The sequence below is a fragment of the Gasterosteus aculeatus genome, chromosome 1 (assembly GCF_964276395.1).
Source record: "Gasterosteus aculeatus chromosome 1, fGasAcu3.hap1.1, whole genome shotgun sequence".
NCBI lineage: Eukaryota > Metazoa > Chordata > Actinopteri > Perciformes > Gasterosteidae > Gasterosteus > Gasterosteus aculeatus.
The window spans coordinates 3793563-3806583 of NC_135688.1; the positions used below are offsets into that span (position 1 = coordinate 3793563).

General features: G+C 45.6%; 1 protein-coding gene across 3 annotated transcripts; it reads left to right on the top strand.

Annotated features, from left to right (window-relative positions):
- The first annotated feature begins 4447 nt into the window (after positions 1-4447).
- vwa7 (von Willebrand factor A domain containing 7) lies at positions 4448-12208 on the top strand. 3 transcript variants are annotated; one of them, XM_040192534.2, is made up of 17 exons: positions 4448-4703; positions 6061-6332; positions 6458-6691; positions 7467-7563; positions 7810-7944; positions 8657-8852; positions 8965-9134; positions 9222-9334; positions 9411-9527; positions 9652-9876; positions 10002-10134; positions 10233-10385; positions 10470-10562; positions 10653-10933; positions 11057-11193; positions 11285-11444; positions 11528-12208. In XM_040192534.2, the coding sequence occupies exons 2-17, from the start codon at positions 6090-6092 to the stop codon at positions 12041-12043; spliced, it is 3003 nt and encodes a 1000-aa protein (XP_040048468.2). In that variant the 5' UTR covers positions 4448-4703; positions 6061-6089; the 3' UTR covers positions 12044-12208. The 3 variants fall into 3 exon arrangements, with proteins under 3 accessions (XP_040048468.2, XP_077955046.1, XP_077955043.1); XM_078098920.1 differs by having other exon boundaries at positions 4449-4703; positions 7478-7563; XM_078098917.1 differs by having other exon boundaries at positions 4449-4703; positions 6458-6628.
- The last annotated feature ends 813 nt before the right edge of the window (positions 12209-13021 follow it).

A 13021-nucleotide genomic window follows, 5' to 3' on the forward strand; every position in this document is an offset into this window, starting at 1 on the left:
GAAAATAACAGAAACCAAATGTGATTGGGTTTTAACAATTAACTGATGTTTTATGTTTCTTCAGAAGCTTAACAACCTAAGCTTGACAGGACCCAATGCATAATTGTGCTGCTTTACACCTTTGCAGGTTTGAGACTGAAGTGGAGCTGGGTCTGAGAGGGATGGCCTGCCAGGCTGTAGGCCACCGTCACACAGCCCTTTGACGCCTCCGAACTCTGAGGAAACATCAGTGTCACAAACCATTTCTTCCATCATCGCTGACCTGACAAATCTAACGAGAGAGCAGTTCCACTATAAGATGGTGGCGCTCCTACCTGTCCAGTGAACTGGGCGTAAACCAGTGACCTTTGACCCTGGAAAAGTGCCGCGATCGGTGGAGAGAGAGCGGTGACAGAGACTCCGCTCGGCAGATCCCACTTGACTGAGACGTCCACCACAGACGGTTGCAGAGCGAACCGCAGCGACTGCATCACCTGGTGAATAAGAACCATTTAAGTAATCATGTTTTGGTGGTGATTTGATTTTCCATTGACATGAAGGCAGCGGTGTGTTACTTTGGGCTGCATCCTGTCGGCCCCTGTGATGAACTGAGCGTGGCCTCCTCCTTCTTTGGCCAACCCGTTGATGAGAGCAGAACTGGCCCCTTCCCCGATCCCAAAGGAGAAACACCTACAACACAGTGGGCTGGTTTTTACACACCCAGCACCTAAACATGGGACTTATTTTAGCAATTGTGTTGATTTTCTTGTTCTTTAACCTGTGGGAGGCTGAATTCTGCTTCACCAGATTTATGACTTCTTTTGTGTTCCCCACCTCTCCGTCAGTAAAGACAAATAGCTGATGAGGAGAGTTCACACAAAGTTACACAACATCACACGAAACAAAAAAAAACACACAGCATGCGTTGATTTTAGAGTGACATCGAGATCCTTTTTCAGGACAGTACGTACAGATCCTGTAAATGATTTTTTTCTGAGGAATTAGTAGAAGTACATAAGTACACAGCAACTTAAAAGTAGCACCTCGTCTTAAATAAAAAAAATTATGTTTTTTATTTACTGGGAATTTTACTGGGAATGGAGGGCTGTCTGTAAATGTGTTTAAGTGGCTCAAGGATCTCAGTTCCTCCCAGATTAGCCTCCATCTCTTCCACTTTCTTCAGAGCCTCTTCCATGGTCTTCTGGTTGTAGTCTTCACTCTTACTGCAGCCAGAAACACACAGACGATCTACAACCACAACCCTTCAACATAAGGATGTCTCCAATATAGGATTAATTCATGACGAATTATTGGGAGAGAACTAGGGCTCCAACAACGAGTTGATGAAATCGATAAAATTTCGATTATTAATAGCGTTCGAATTTCATTATCGATTATTACGTCACTCACTGAGTTGCGGAGATGCACGCGTATCAAAAATAAAAGCGCAGAGGAAAGAGTAGCCAGCGGCGGCGGAAGTTGTGAGTCACACGACGCAGGCAGAGACGTCTGTTAGGTGTGCGAGCACGAGGGGGGCCGGGTGGACGGTTGAAGAGGGACTTTTTTTGTGTGTGTGTGGTCGATGTACATAATTAGAGTCCCCGAATTTATAGATAAATACTGCTTCAGAATAAAAGTGGGTCTTGCAGTGGCGGCAATGGGGCGTGGCCCCACCTTGAGCCACAATATAAATTACATTTATTTATATTTATAAATTATATTCATTTTGAATTATATAAACAATATATTTTACAAATAGTCAATATGTGCCGATTTGTGTTTGAAACATTGAAGATATCTGTGCAAACACGCTTTTCGGCATGTTTCAGCTGGGCTCAGGCAAGGTCCCAAAGAGGCGGCTCAGTTTAGCCAATCACTGATAAAAGATCAAATGAGTGACATAATTTCAGCGTCCTAAAATACATTGAGATTTTACATTACATGTCATTTAGCTGACGCTTTTATCCAAACCGACATACATTGCATTTGCATTTTTAACACACACACACACAGGACAATCATTCTTGCACATTGTTAATGAATTGTTCATGCTTTATATCAACTCTGAATGGTGAATAGAGTGAACAGGGGTTCACCATCATGCCTGTTCCACAGGTTACAGGAAGCTATCTGTGAAAGGTAACATTTATTCATTTATTGGTATTTTAAACCTGTGGGTTTGTCTGTTTGTTTCATCTCTAACCAGGAATTAATGTATGTTGTTAATTACTGAAAAGGGAGAATCTGCGTTTATAAATCGTCATTTTGTTTCACCTGACTTGGCCTAACACTACAAACGAATAATCCACGAAACAATATCAGTGGCCCACCTCTGAAGTAAGTGTCGTCTGCTGCAGTGAGCGTCTGGATTTCCAACACGGAAGCCTTCTGAGTGGGGTTGCGCCGTCACACACGTGCCCTTCTTCCAGTCCACGCAGCTGGCAGGTGGAGTTGTCCCGCCACAAAAATGCTGCGGAATTCCGCTCGGCATGAAGCTGCGCACTCAACTGTGCACGGCACACCAGTTACGCATGTTGTTTTCTTGAAATAATATATAATAGTTACCAATAAATAAATAAAATTTAAAATGATATATTTTCGTACTTTCTGCTCGCGCGTTGTGCGCATGCGTAGTCTGATCCGCAGTTTAATTGATAAGCTTGCGGGAGCGTAGATATATTTTTTAAGTATGTAAAGTATATTATTGAGAATTTAATGAACTTGAAGACCATTCTTTATTTTTCATCAATATTTTTCTTCATTCATCATGAAGCATTTATTTGAGTTATTGTGAGAATCTCGACCCGACGTGCTCCGCGGCACCAGAAGCTCCTTTAATTTATTCAGAGCAAAGTTTTCAGTTTTAGTTAGTTAACAAAAATAAATACAAAGCTGCCTAAAACGTCTTTTCATGTCTGCCTGTACAGACTTCTGTGAGAGACGCCTCCCCTGGATGAGGATGTGGTCGAGAAACGAGTTCAGGCTTTTGCAAACTAAGAGGTTTTTGTGGTGAAACTAAATGTCATGAGAACCCTCAGGGATTGATTTCTACAAGTAAACAATTTTCCGTTTCCTGGCCACAGTCTGTACACAGCAAAATTCTTACTTAATTTTCCAGTGTTCGGCAAAAGTGTGAGTGAGTGCAGAGTTGAAATCGCACTGCAAAAAGTAGATTCAACTCTTACAGAGTCAATTATATGAAACAGCTGGAGTCATTATTCAGTGTCAAGATCAGATTGATTTGTGACACTCAATAGAGTTAAATTAACTCTTTGATAGGTTTGAAATGTAACTGTACACTGTCACACTTCCTGGTGTTCGGTTTAACTTAACGTACTGTGGCGCGTGGAGTAGAGAGGGAGAGCTGGGAACCATGAGGTTGGCGGTTCAAACCCTGGATGCTACATGTCCCATGTCAAAGTGTCCCTGAGCAAGACATCTAACCCCTAATTGCTCCCCACGCTAAAAAACCATGGGTTAAAAATGCGATGTAAGTCGCTTTGGATAAACGTGTCAGCTAAATGACCTGTAACGTATTTAACACTGGGCAGATTTATTGTTGACACTTATTCCGAGTTCACTTGTTAACACTTCGTTGAGTGTTGATTTAACACTGACAAGATTGGGACAATATAAACACCAGCTTAAGAGTTAAAATTGAATCTCACAGAGTCAATTCAACTGTCTGAAATTTGCTGTGCAGGACGCTCTGCTCTGTAATGGTCAAATAAATACTGCTGCAGAATCAGGTTTGAAGACAACTAGGTTAACTTACAGCAGGTGGACAGGAACCATTCACTAACCTCTCGTGCCGCTGGCCTCCAGTACATTACAGGTCTGGCAGAATAGTTTCCCCACTGTAAACTCCCTCCTGAGTCACATGCATTGCACGCTGTCTTAATGTTGTTTTAACCGTCCTTCCCTGATTCCATCATGTTGTGATTCGGTTCACTCACAACACTCTCTGCATTTGAACCTTTTCTCCTCGTCCCTTTGTTTCTCCCTCACTGTTTAAACACATCAGGATGACCCATCTTTAAATGGCTTATTTAGTTGAGAAACATACCAGAACTAAACCCTCGACTACAACTGAACCCCCCCCCACCGCCCCCAATAATTCACCTCCTCCTTTTACAAGATTCAATCCAACCGACGTCTGACACTGTCGCTAGCGTTGGCTAGCAACTGAAGGCCTTCCGAGCATTCACACTAGAAATGTGGGGAACTAGGAAGACTGGAAGGGGCTCTGGTGTTTGCAGTTGTAAAAAGCAGTTTTGGGGGTTTTTGTTGGGAAGAGAGAGAGTGACGGATGAAGGGTGGGGGTCAGTGGCGGGGTGATGGGGGGGAGCGCAAGTAGAACACCCTGGCCAGTAATGTATGCAGGCCTATTGTGGTGAATCAATGCCCCGTGCTTTAATCGGGGGGGGGGGGTAAGGAGGGGTACAAGGCGGTCGGGGAGCTATGACGACACGTCTTCTGCCTCATGGCGTGCCCCCGCAGTCCAAGAGACAAGAGCCCCGAGGACAGACACATGTGAAGACGCAACACTTTCACTTTGCAGTGATACACGGATTTCCTCCCACGCTGCGTGAAAGTCTGCGGCGTGACATGAAGGTGCGCGTGTGACGTCCCTCTGCACGTACAGGACTGTGATGTCTCTGCTAAATGCTGTGGTGTCTGCACAACTTCTTCTAGAAAAAGAAAGTCTGCCGCTATGAACTGAGGTGAGCAATTTCATTTTGTGTGGAAATCTACAGGTTTAAGCAAAATGTTAAGCAATGAGCAAACTTTAATGTACATTTTTACTCTACAGCATTTGCCCATTGTTTTACTTCGGTGTTGAAAAAATAGTTTGTACGTTCCTTGCTGACATTGAACTGTGATGAAGGAGAAGTTGTACAACATATTCTGAATTAGATCAGCAATCTCAGATCTCAGTGAATTGAGGGGCCTTTTTTTCCCTTCTCAGTTTCGACTGCTGGCTGTTTGCATTGTATGCCGTTTATAGGCCACGTGCTTTGTTTTGGTCTCAGCCTTGTGAAAGCTACGAGAACAAAAACTGAGTATTGTATCCGAATAAAGATGACTAAGAACAATAGTGGCCTCTGTACAGACAATGCTGAGAAAATGAGAGGGTTTTTTTCCTGTGGTGGGGGGTTTTAAGGAGTGGGTGATGACATGAGGACGCATGGATGACTGGCGCAAAATGATCAAATAAGAACAAAACCCTGCTGAACAAAAGGGGTCAGGTCGTTTCTCCTCGACCCATTTAGCAAGCGGGAAATGCCTTTCACTTATCGTAAAGGAAACCCTAGGTTTTTCAGCTCAGCTAAATTCACACATGCCTTTCTAACAGGCAACAATTACGGCATAAAACATTTTTAAAGGAACTGTGGATCAAGTTACAATCTGACAGGTGCTCGTATTAACGAACACGTTGAGGATTTTGCAGTAGTGGATTGAGGTGTATTGGGACGTTTTTTGTAATGTTATCTGAGCTTATGTTTGTCATCAAGTTCCAAAACCAATAAATGACACATTTTGGGACTCGTGTGTGTAGATTAATGAGTTGAACAATAATTAAAACATTTAAAAAAAAACATTTTAATGGATTTGTTAACCATAAATATATCTTTAAGGTTGTGCATTATGTGTTACCTTCTGATTTGGATAGATTTAACATTATTACGTACACAAAAATCAGATTTAGACTATTGACTATTTTAGACCTTCAGCAGGAATACATTTTATTCATATTTTGTAGATTGAAATGAAGTTTTCATAAATTCAACAGGTCACTGGTTTCGTGCAATAGAAACCAGTGACGGACAGGCCAAGGTTCACTCGCCCTTGGCCTGTCCGTCTCTTTCCTGGGTGTCATTCTGTTCTATATGTTTTTTTTATTTTAGTACACTATTACATCACACATGTGCTCAACATTGGTGTCCTTTTCAAGGCAGCAATAAAATGCTTTTTCCCTATGCTGTCGCAAATTACCTGATGCATTACAGAGCACTTTGGCTCTTTTTTTGCATTTTCAATCAAAGGTAACGGCAAAAACCTTTATTTTATTTCATGCAGCTGTGACTTCCTCACCCCATGTGGAGGACATGATGTCACAGGACAGAGGAAGACTGTGGGCCGGGAATGGAAAGCCGGCGTTTGTTCTGGCCTCTCTTCTCCTCCTGGCTTTGCCGTGTACGGGCTTCCTCCCCAACTTTTGGTCGCGAGTATTGACGCTGTCTTGGAACTCGCACACTCACCAGCAAATCACAGAGCAGGCCATTCTCAACGTCACCATGGAGACTCTGAGGGTCATCAAAAAACACCATGGGAACCATGCAGAGGAACAGGTGATCCTGTATTTACTTTAATAACCTACGTGAAAGCTTTTATGTAAAAATGTCGCTTTAAATTTAATTTCTGGAGCCGATAAAAATGATGACGATAACAAAACTCTGCGGTCCATTCCTCCCAGAACGGACTGGGCCGTGGATTCTGGAGAGCCGTGGGAGAGGTGGTGAAGTCCAATGCAGCCATGGACTTCTTGAGCTCCACCCGGTCCGACCCGGTGTACCACTTTGACTCAGAGCGCGTGGACGGCGCCATGGCGATGCTGCGGCAGTTCTGGGCTCAGACTCTGCTCTCGGTACGAGCCAAAGAGTACCAGAGTGCTCGACACAGCTTGGGCCAGCTGTTTCACTCCCTGCAGGTACACGGCACCGTAAAGAAGGTCCGGTGGCCATAGCGAGAGCGGTGGGGAATGGCACCATGATTCAGAGGTTCCTGTGGTTGGCCTCTTGTGGGAGCATTTCATTGACCATAGAAACAAAGTCAGTGCTTAAATTAAGAAGCACAGGAACCTTTAAGACATGATATAATATTATGACAAAAAGTCATGGAATTGGAAGGAAATAAAAAGGAATCATTTGACAATATCTGGGTTATTTTCCCAGGCTATATTGTGTCATATGCAGTTAGAAACATACCTTAAGCAAAAGTAATTAGATATTTTGCCAAATAAAGACAGAAGGAAATTTTTATCATGTACAAACATGTGTAAATGTGCCATGAGGTAATGCATTTTTATGTTACATTTAGCCCCAAAATGACTTTGCTATCAAAAAGATTAGATTTTTTTGTATTTTTGACCAGTAGCTTCCAATACTATTTTTGACTGTGAATGGAGTTTTGTTAATGAAATATGGCGCCCTAATGAAGAATTTACTTTAGAGATTCTCCTCAGCCGTGACTAAAAAGTTTCCATTTGTGCAGCCTCAAAATACATTCACAATTTCAGTCATAATGTTTATTTTTTGGTCAGAAACCAATCTTCAAAATGATCCTGAATGAACTCCCCAGTTTCCCAGCCTCTTTGAACGTTCCACATATTCCGCACTGCACGTTGACGGATGTCAACTTGTGTGTCGCAATGACTGACATGTTGCAATGACAATCACATCTTAATGTCACTTTTGTAATGCTAGGACTTTTACAGCCACAGTAACTGGGTGGAGATGGGCCAGCGCTTCATTTACCTCCACCTGCTGCAGCCAGAGGAGCCGGCCTTCCCCCTGGCTGCAGGTAACTCTTCACATCTGCGATCACGGGATTAATACTGTCATCTTTTTTTTCACTCTTCTCCTTGACACACACGTTTTATTTAGTTCCGGTGTTTTTATCTATTGCATATTGAGATTATATCAATTGCAAAGAAATAATTTTCTCTTCTGTAAATTGACCGTATGTTTTTTAAATGCTGTAATGATTGGGAGGAATAACGGGCCTCGTTAATAATACACTAACCCCCCCGGTCCCGTCGGCCCACAGAAGACACACCTACCTGCATGGAGTGCTTCAGTCTCACCTGTCGAGACAACCTCATGCCAAGACTGACAAACGCACAGCAGGACGCACAGCTGTTAACCACTGGCTACTTCAGCACCTTCCCTCCAAAACCTCACGGTATGTCTTTGGAACTTCAGCATCCAAAAGCAGGAGTCCTGCCAAACATGTATATAATATATATATTAGGGCTGTCAATAGATTAAACAAAAGTAACTCATTAATCACACATTTTGAAATTCATTCATCGCAATTAATGAATGTTTTTTTTTTCTTCTAATAACTAAATCTTACAAGTAAAGAGTAATCGCTTCAAAAAACGTGTATTTCAGACTGTTAAATTACATGAAACTACAAGCATTTGATCATCTTAGAGGCAGAATTCCACCGGGTGGAACACGTTGAACTAGCAACTCTTCCAGCTAGCTTAGCACAGCGGTGCTTTACGTGGTCCATTTGCCACTCACCCCCCTTCTGTTTGACACGTGGAGTAATTCCTCTGCACAGTTCTCCGCTGTATGTCGCGCCTCCGTTTGTTTAACTTCCAATGCAAACAGCTCTCTCCATCTTGAGCTTCCGTCTTGCTTTCTCCGATGTAACTGACTGCAGCTAGCGGCCGTTTTGTTTCAGCGGTCAACATAAACAAAAACGTACGTTAACTACATTAAAATATTTTGTTGCATTAATATCGGCCACATTAATCGCATAGATTAACTTGTTTATGTTGACAGCAATGTTGTACAAGATCTTTTTATGTGGAAAGTTGCTTACTTTTGAGAGTGGCACTTTTTGAACATGCTTTATCAACCTTTCAAATATATTGGTTTGTCAGGCAAATGTAGTCATGGCGGTATTCTGGACCGTAGCCGTTACATGGGGGCCAAAGGGGGCATCAACAAGGACAGCACCTCACCTCTCTTCTCCCCTCACCATTACCTCCACATGGAGGCTTCCAAGCTGGCTATGGAGGCCACCGTGAGTGTGCTGAGAGACATCAGCGACACCGTGGGCCCAAAAACCTTCCTCAGGTCGACTTTGAGAACAGTTTCCACCTTTGTTGGCTGACATGTTGTATTCTCAGGGGTTGTTGAATTAAACAATACAATTTAGTTTGTTGCTTCCCCACGTCCTTTCAAACAGGCTCTTCAGCGTGAAGCAGGTCCCAGCATTGGTGTTCGTCATGGACACCACAGGCAGCATGTTTGAGGAGATCACCGCCGCCCGCTACCGGGCCCACTCCATCATCCAGAGCCGAGCCAGCAGCCCGGGGCAGCCCGGCACCTTTCTACTCGTGCCCTTCCACGACCCCGGTGGGGGTGGAACAAATCATCTCACACTTTAAGCCTTCATGCACTTTCAACCGTCATCTTACCTTTGTATCTCCTGTCGTTTTGCAGAGGTAGGACCGGTCTACGAGACCGATGACCCCCATGAGTTCATGCAGCACATGGAGAACCTGATGGCGCTGGGAGGAGGGGACGAACCAGAGATGTGTCTCTCTGCCATTCAGGTGAATTTGAATACGGCGTCTCCTGTGATCGGGCGTGAGCACACGTGCACTAGCTAACTTAAACGTGTGTTTTCAGCTGGCCCTCACTCACAGTCCACCGCTGTCAGAGATCTTTGTGTTCACCGATGCTTCCCCTAAAGACGCCCACTTGTTCGACGTGGTGAAGGCCCTCGCGCTTGAGAAACAGAGCAAGGTAGGTGTTTTATTTGGAAGAGAATTCCTCTCTAATAAAAGTTGTAATTTATGGGGATGTAACATCTCAAACATCATCATCTTCTTCTGCTCAACAATCGCTCACGTCATCGTTTCTCCAACAGGTGACTTTTCTCCTGACTGAAGACCCAAGCTACGCATTGCATAGCAGAGGAAGGAGGAGGAGGAGGAAGAGGAGGAGGAGGAAGAGAAGGGAACTTTTGTCCCCGGATCGATTCTCTCTCTACTCCTCCCTGTCCTCCCTCTCCGGAGGAGCGACGATATTCACCACCAACTCTGACATCCGAAGTGTCTCAGCCATAGTGGAGGACAACACAGCCGTGGACAAGGTACGGTAGCAGGATCCCGCTGAACCCGGAAAATGTATTCCTAAGACGAGGAAGGCTACTCCGTGCTTTTCTTCTTCTTTGGGATCCATAGAAGTTGTCCCTCATTCTGTCTCCTCCCTCTCCAGGTGACCCTCCTCCATGTGGAAAGTGACGAAGAGTCGACGTCCTCGCACTCCTTCAGAGTGGACAGCTCAGTGAAGAACGTCACACTGCACCTCACTGGCCTCCTGATCGAGTGTGTCCTCACCAGCCCATCAGGTAACTGCAGGGCAAAGCTGAAGGCCATCTTGAGGCAGCTTCATTATTTTTGTTCTGGGGCCGTATGTAAACTTTGTTGAATTTGCTCCTCTCATTAGACCAAAGCCAGTCCCTGTTGAGCCAGCGAGGCCCTCTGGCAGAGCTGGAGCACTTCGAAGGTCTGTACCGCATCAGCCTCACGTCCCCCATACAGCCCGGCAAGTGGAAACTCCAAGCCAAGAGTGACGGACACCTCACCTTCAATGTGATCGGTAAAAGAAACATCCCCCAGCACTTCATCAACGGCCCATTGCCTCTCATCTAACTGTAACTGCATTTGTGATCTGCATCCCCAGCGAACAGCAGTGTAGATTTCCTGTATTACTTTGCCACGGTAACCAATGAGACGCACCCAGGTCTGGCCAGAGTGGAGGGTGGTCCAGTAGCAGGTGACATAATTAGCGATGCATCGATAACAACGTGCCTGGAATGAGTCGACTGTTTGAAAAAACTGCCCTGTTCTTCTTGTGATCTCTTAGGTGTTCCTGTCTTCCTGGTGCTGGCTGTGACGGGCCGCGCTCCGGGTGAGGAGGCGTCTTTTAGTCACGTGACGCTGCTGGGAGCGGCGGGGGAAAGCCTCCGGCAGGTGAATCTGAACTCCTCCTCTTCATCATCCTACGCGGTGGAGGAGCTGGTGGGATGGATGGACTCGGTTCCCGTAGTCCCGTTCTGTGTTCGGCTGACGGGCCAAGACGGCGGAGGAAACAAGCTGGAGAGGGTTTCCACGGAGATGGTCCAGCCCACTCGCGTCCAGATACAGGTGGGGACAAACGTGGACCTGGCCGGGGGTCCTTCGGCTCTTTGTTTTGGTTTCATGGCCCACCGCTTGTTTTGGCTCAGCGACAGGCAGTGATGATGCTGCTCCACTTGTGTGCCTCCTCAGGTTTTGTCTGTCCCTCGCCTGGTGCCCGGTCACAGCACAAAGGTGGCCTTTGACATCCTCAACCACGGCCCAGCTCGATCCTTCAGCCTGAACGCCGATGACGACCGCGGGTATCTTCACAAGAGAGGACCTCTCAGGTAATCCAAAAAACACAAAAGATACACGCACTTTAGGAAACCTGCTACAGGAGATCTTTTGTTCCCTAAGTTGAATTGTTCTGCCCCTCAGTTTCCATGTTGAAGAACAAGGTTCTTTCCGCGGTGAGGTGGACCTCATCGCTCCTGCCGCAGCAGAGGCGGGGGCGACGGTCACCTTGACGCTCACCGTGAACGCTCTCGACTCTCCGGACTCAAATTACGCGGTGGCCTACTTGACCGTGATCCCCCCGGTGAGCGTTGAGATCGGACACATCTTGAGCTTGTGGTCGTTTCGAGTTTCTGCGACTGACGTCACCCTCTCTTGGTCTCGCAGGATCCCGACACCTCCGCCCCGTCCTGCGACGCTGCTCGAGCGCCGTCCCCGTGTCCCTCCGTTTGCAACGAGTCGAGCTGGAGCGTGTCCCTGGTCGTGTCGGACAGGGGCCGCTCCGGCCTCGCCGCCCTCCAGCTACAGAGCGGCGAAGGCGTTCTGACTTTATTCCACAGACCCCCGCCCGCGGAGGACGGTCTGGTGGAGGACAGAGACAAGACAGCAAGTGGAGGCCGCCACCACAAGGCCAGACTAGAGAGAGGAGACCCACCTCTGAATGTTTCCGAATGGGCACCTGGCTCCTCTCAGCCGCTGTGGGGGACGTACTCGTCCAGCTGCTGCTCCGCTCGGGCCGAGCTGCTGGTGTGGGACGCCGCGGGAAACATGAAGCGCTGCCAACTAGCGTCCGGCCGGCGGCCGCAGCTGAGAGACAGGAGCGCGGAAACCAGTGGGGCAGGACGGCGAACGCCCACGGCGGGGTTCCTCGCGGCGTTGGGTCTGCTCCTTCTTCTGCTTTAGGCCGGTGTGATTACAAAAGGCTTTGCAGGTGTCCACGCAAACAGCTGTACACAAAAGAGACACAAATGACGACTATGAATGAAAAATATCTTTCTCAATGATTGATTTGTGCTTACTACTGTAATTTGTAAAGAATGTGCATTAAATAAAGAGTTAATAATTGTATTATCATTCTCAATGGTGTTCTGGACATCTGATATCACAAATAATGCATTACTGCCATGGATGGAATAAATTGGATATTACGGTACTCTTCAGCAAGGAAAAAATAATAATTGTGAACTTGAAGGAAAAAACGTTGGAAAGTAACAATAAAGCATGTGTGCACAGCGTGACGGTTACACTCACAGCGTGCTTTAGTCAACAAGACAAAGCAAACATGAAACAAGTCTTCTTTACTTCCACTTTTTAGTTCCACTAATGTGGAGCTGTTTAACAGTAGGCCCTTACCAGAACAGGAACAGTTCTGGTAAGGGCCTAATTTTATACTGGACACCACAGTTATCAGGCCAGGTGTGTGATTAAAAAAAAGAGAAGTTACAGCAATAAATCTAAACGTACGGTGCTTTTTTCCCCTGCTTGATAAGTGCAATAAAATAGTATCCCATTGAGCATAATGTTCATAGAACGTATTTGTTTTGACGATTACACATATTTTGCCCGATCAAATGTGGCAGAATGTGACTTTATGTTATTACACGTTGTCTTTGTCTTTGCTGCTCTCACAGTGACTTTGCAGGGACATTTACAGCCTTCCTACCGGGGGCTGAATGTCTAATGGCAGTTGTATGAATGAGTACACATGTATAATCCGGATGGAGGAAGAAAGCTGACTACATAGGAGGAATTAGGTATGGTATGTAGTATATGTAGTATAGGTATGGAGTTGTGCAAGAACATCTGAGTAATATTTGATCTAAAACTAGATGAGACATTTATAAAGATTAGTTGGATTCCTTTAATTAAAGAATCGAATGG

Bases quoted from the DNA above. Each gene is read 5' to 3' on its own strand.
- vwa7 (XM_040192534.2), top strand. From the start codon at position 6,090: ATGATGTCACAGGACAGAGGAAGACTGTGGGCCGGGAATGGAAAGCCG. The intron at 7,564-7,809 runs GTAACTCTTCAC...GTCGGCCCACAG, and splicing joins GGCCTTCCCCCTGGCTGCAG to AAGACACACCTACCTGCATG. The intron at 8,853-8,964 runs GTCGACTTTGAG...CCTTTCAAACAG, and splicing joins GGCCCAAAAACCTTCCTCAG to GCTCTTCAGCGTGAAGCAGG.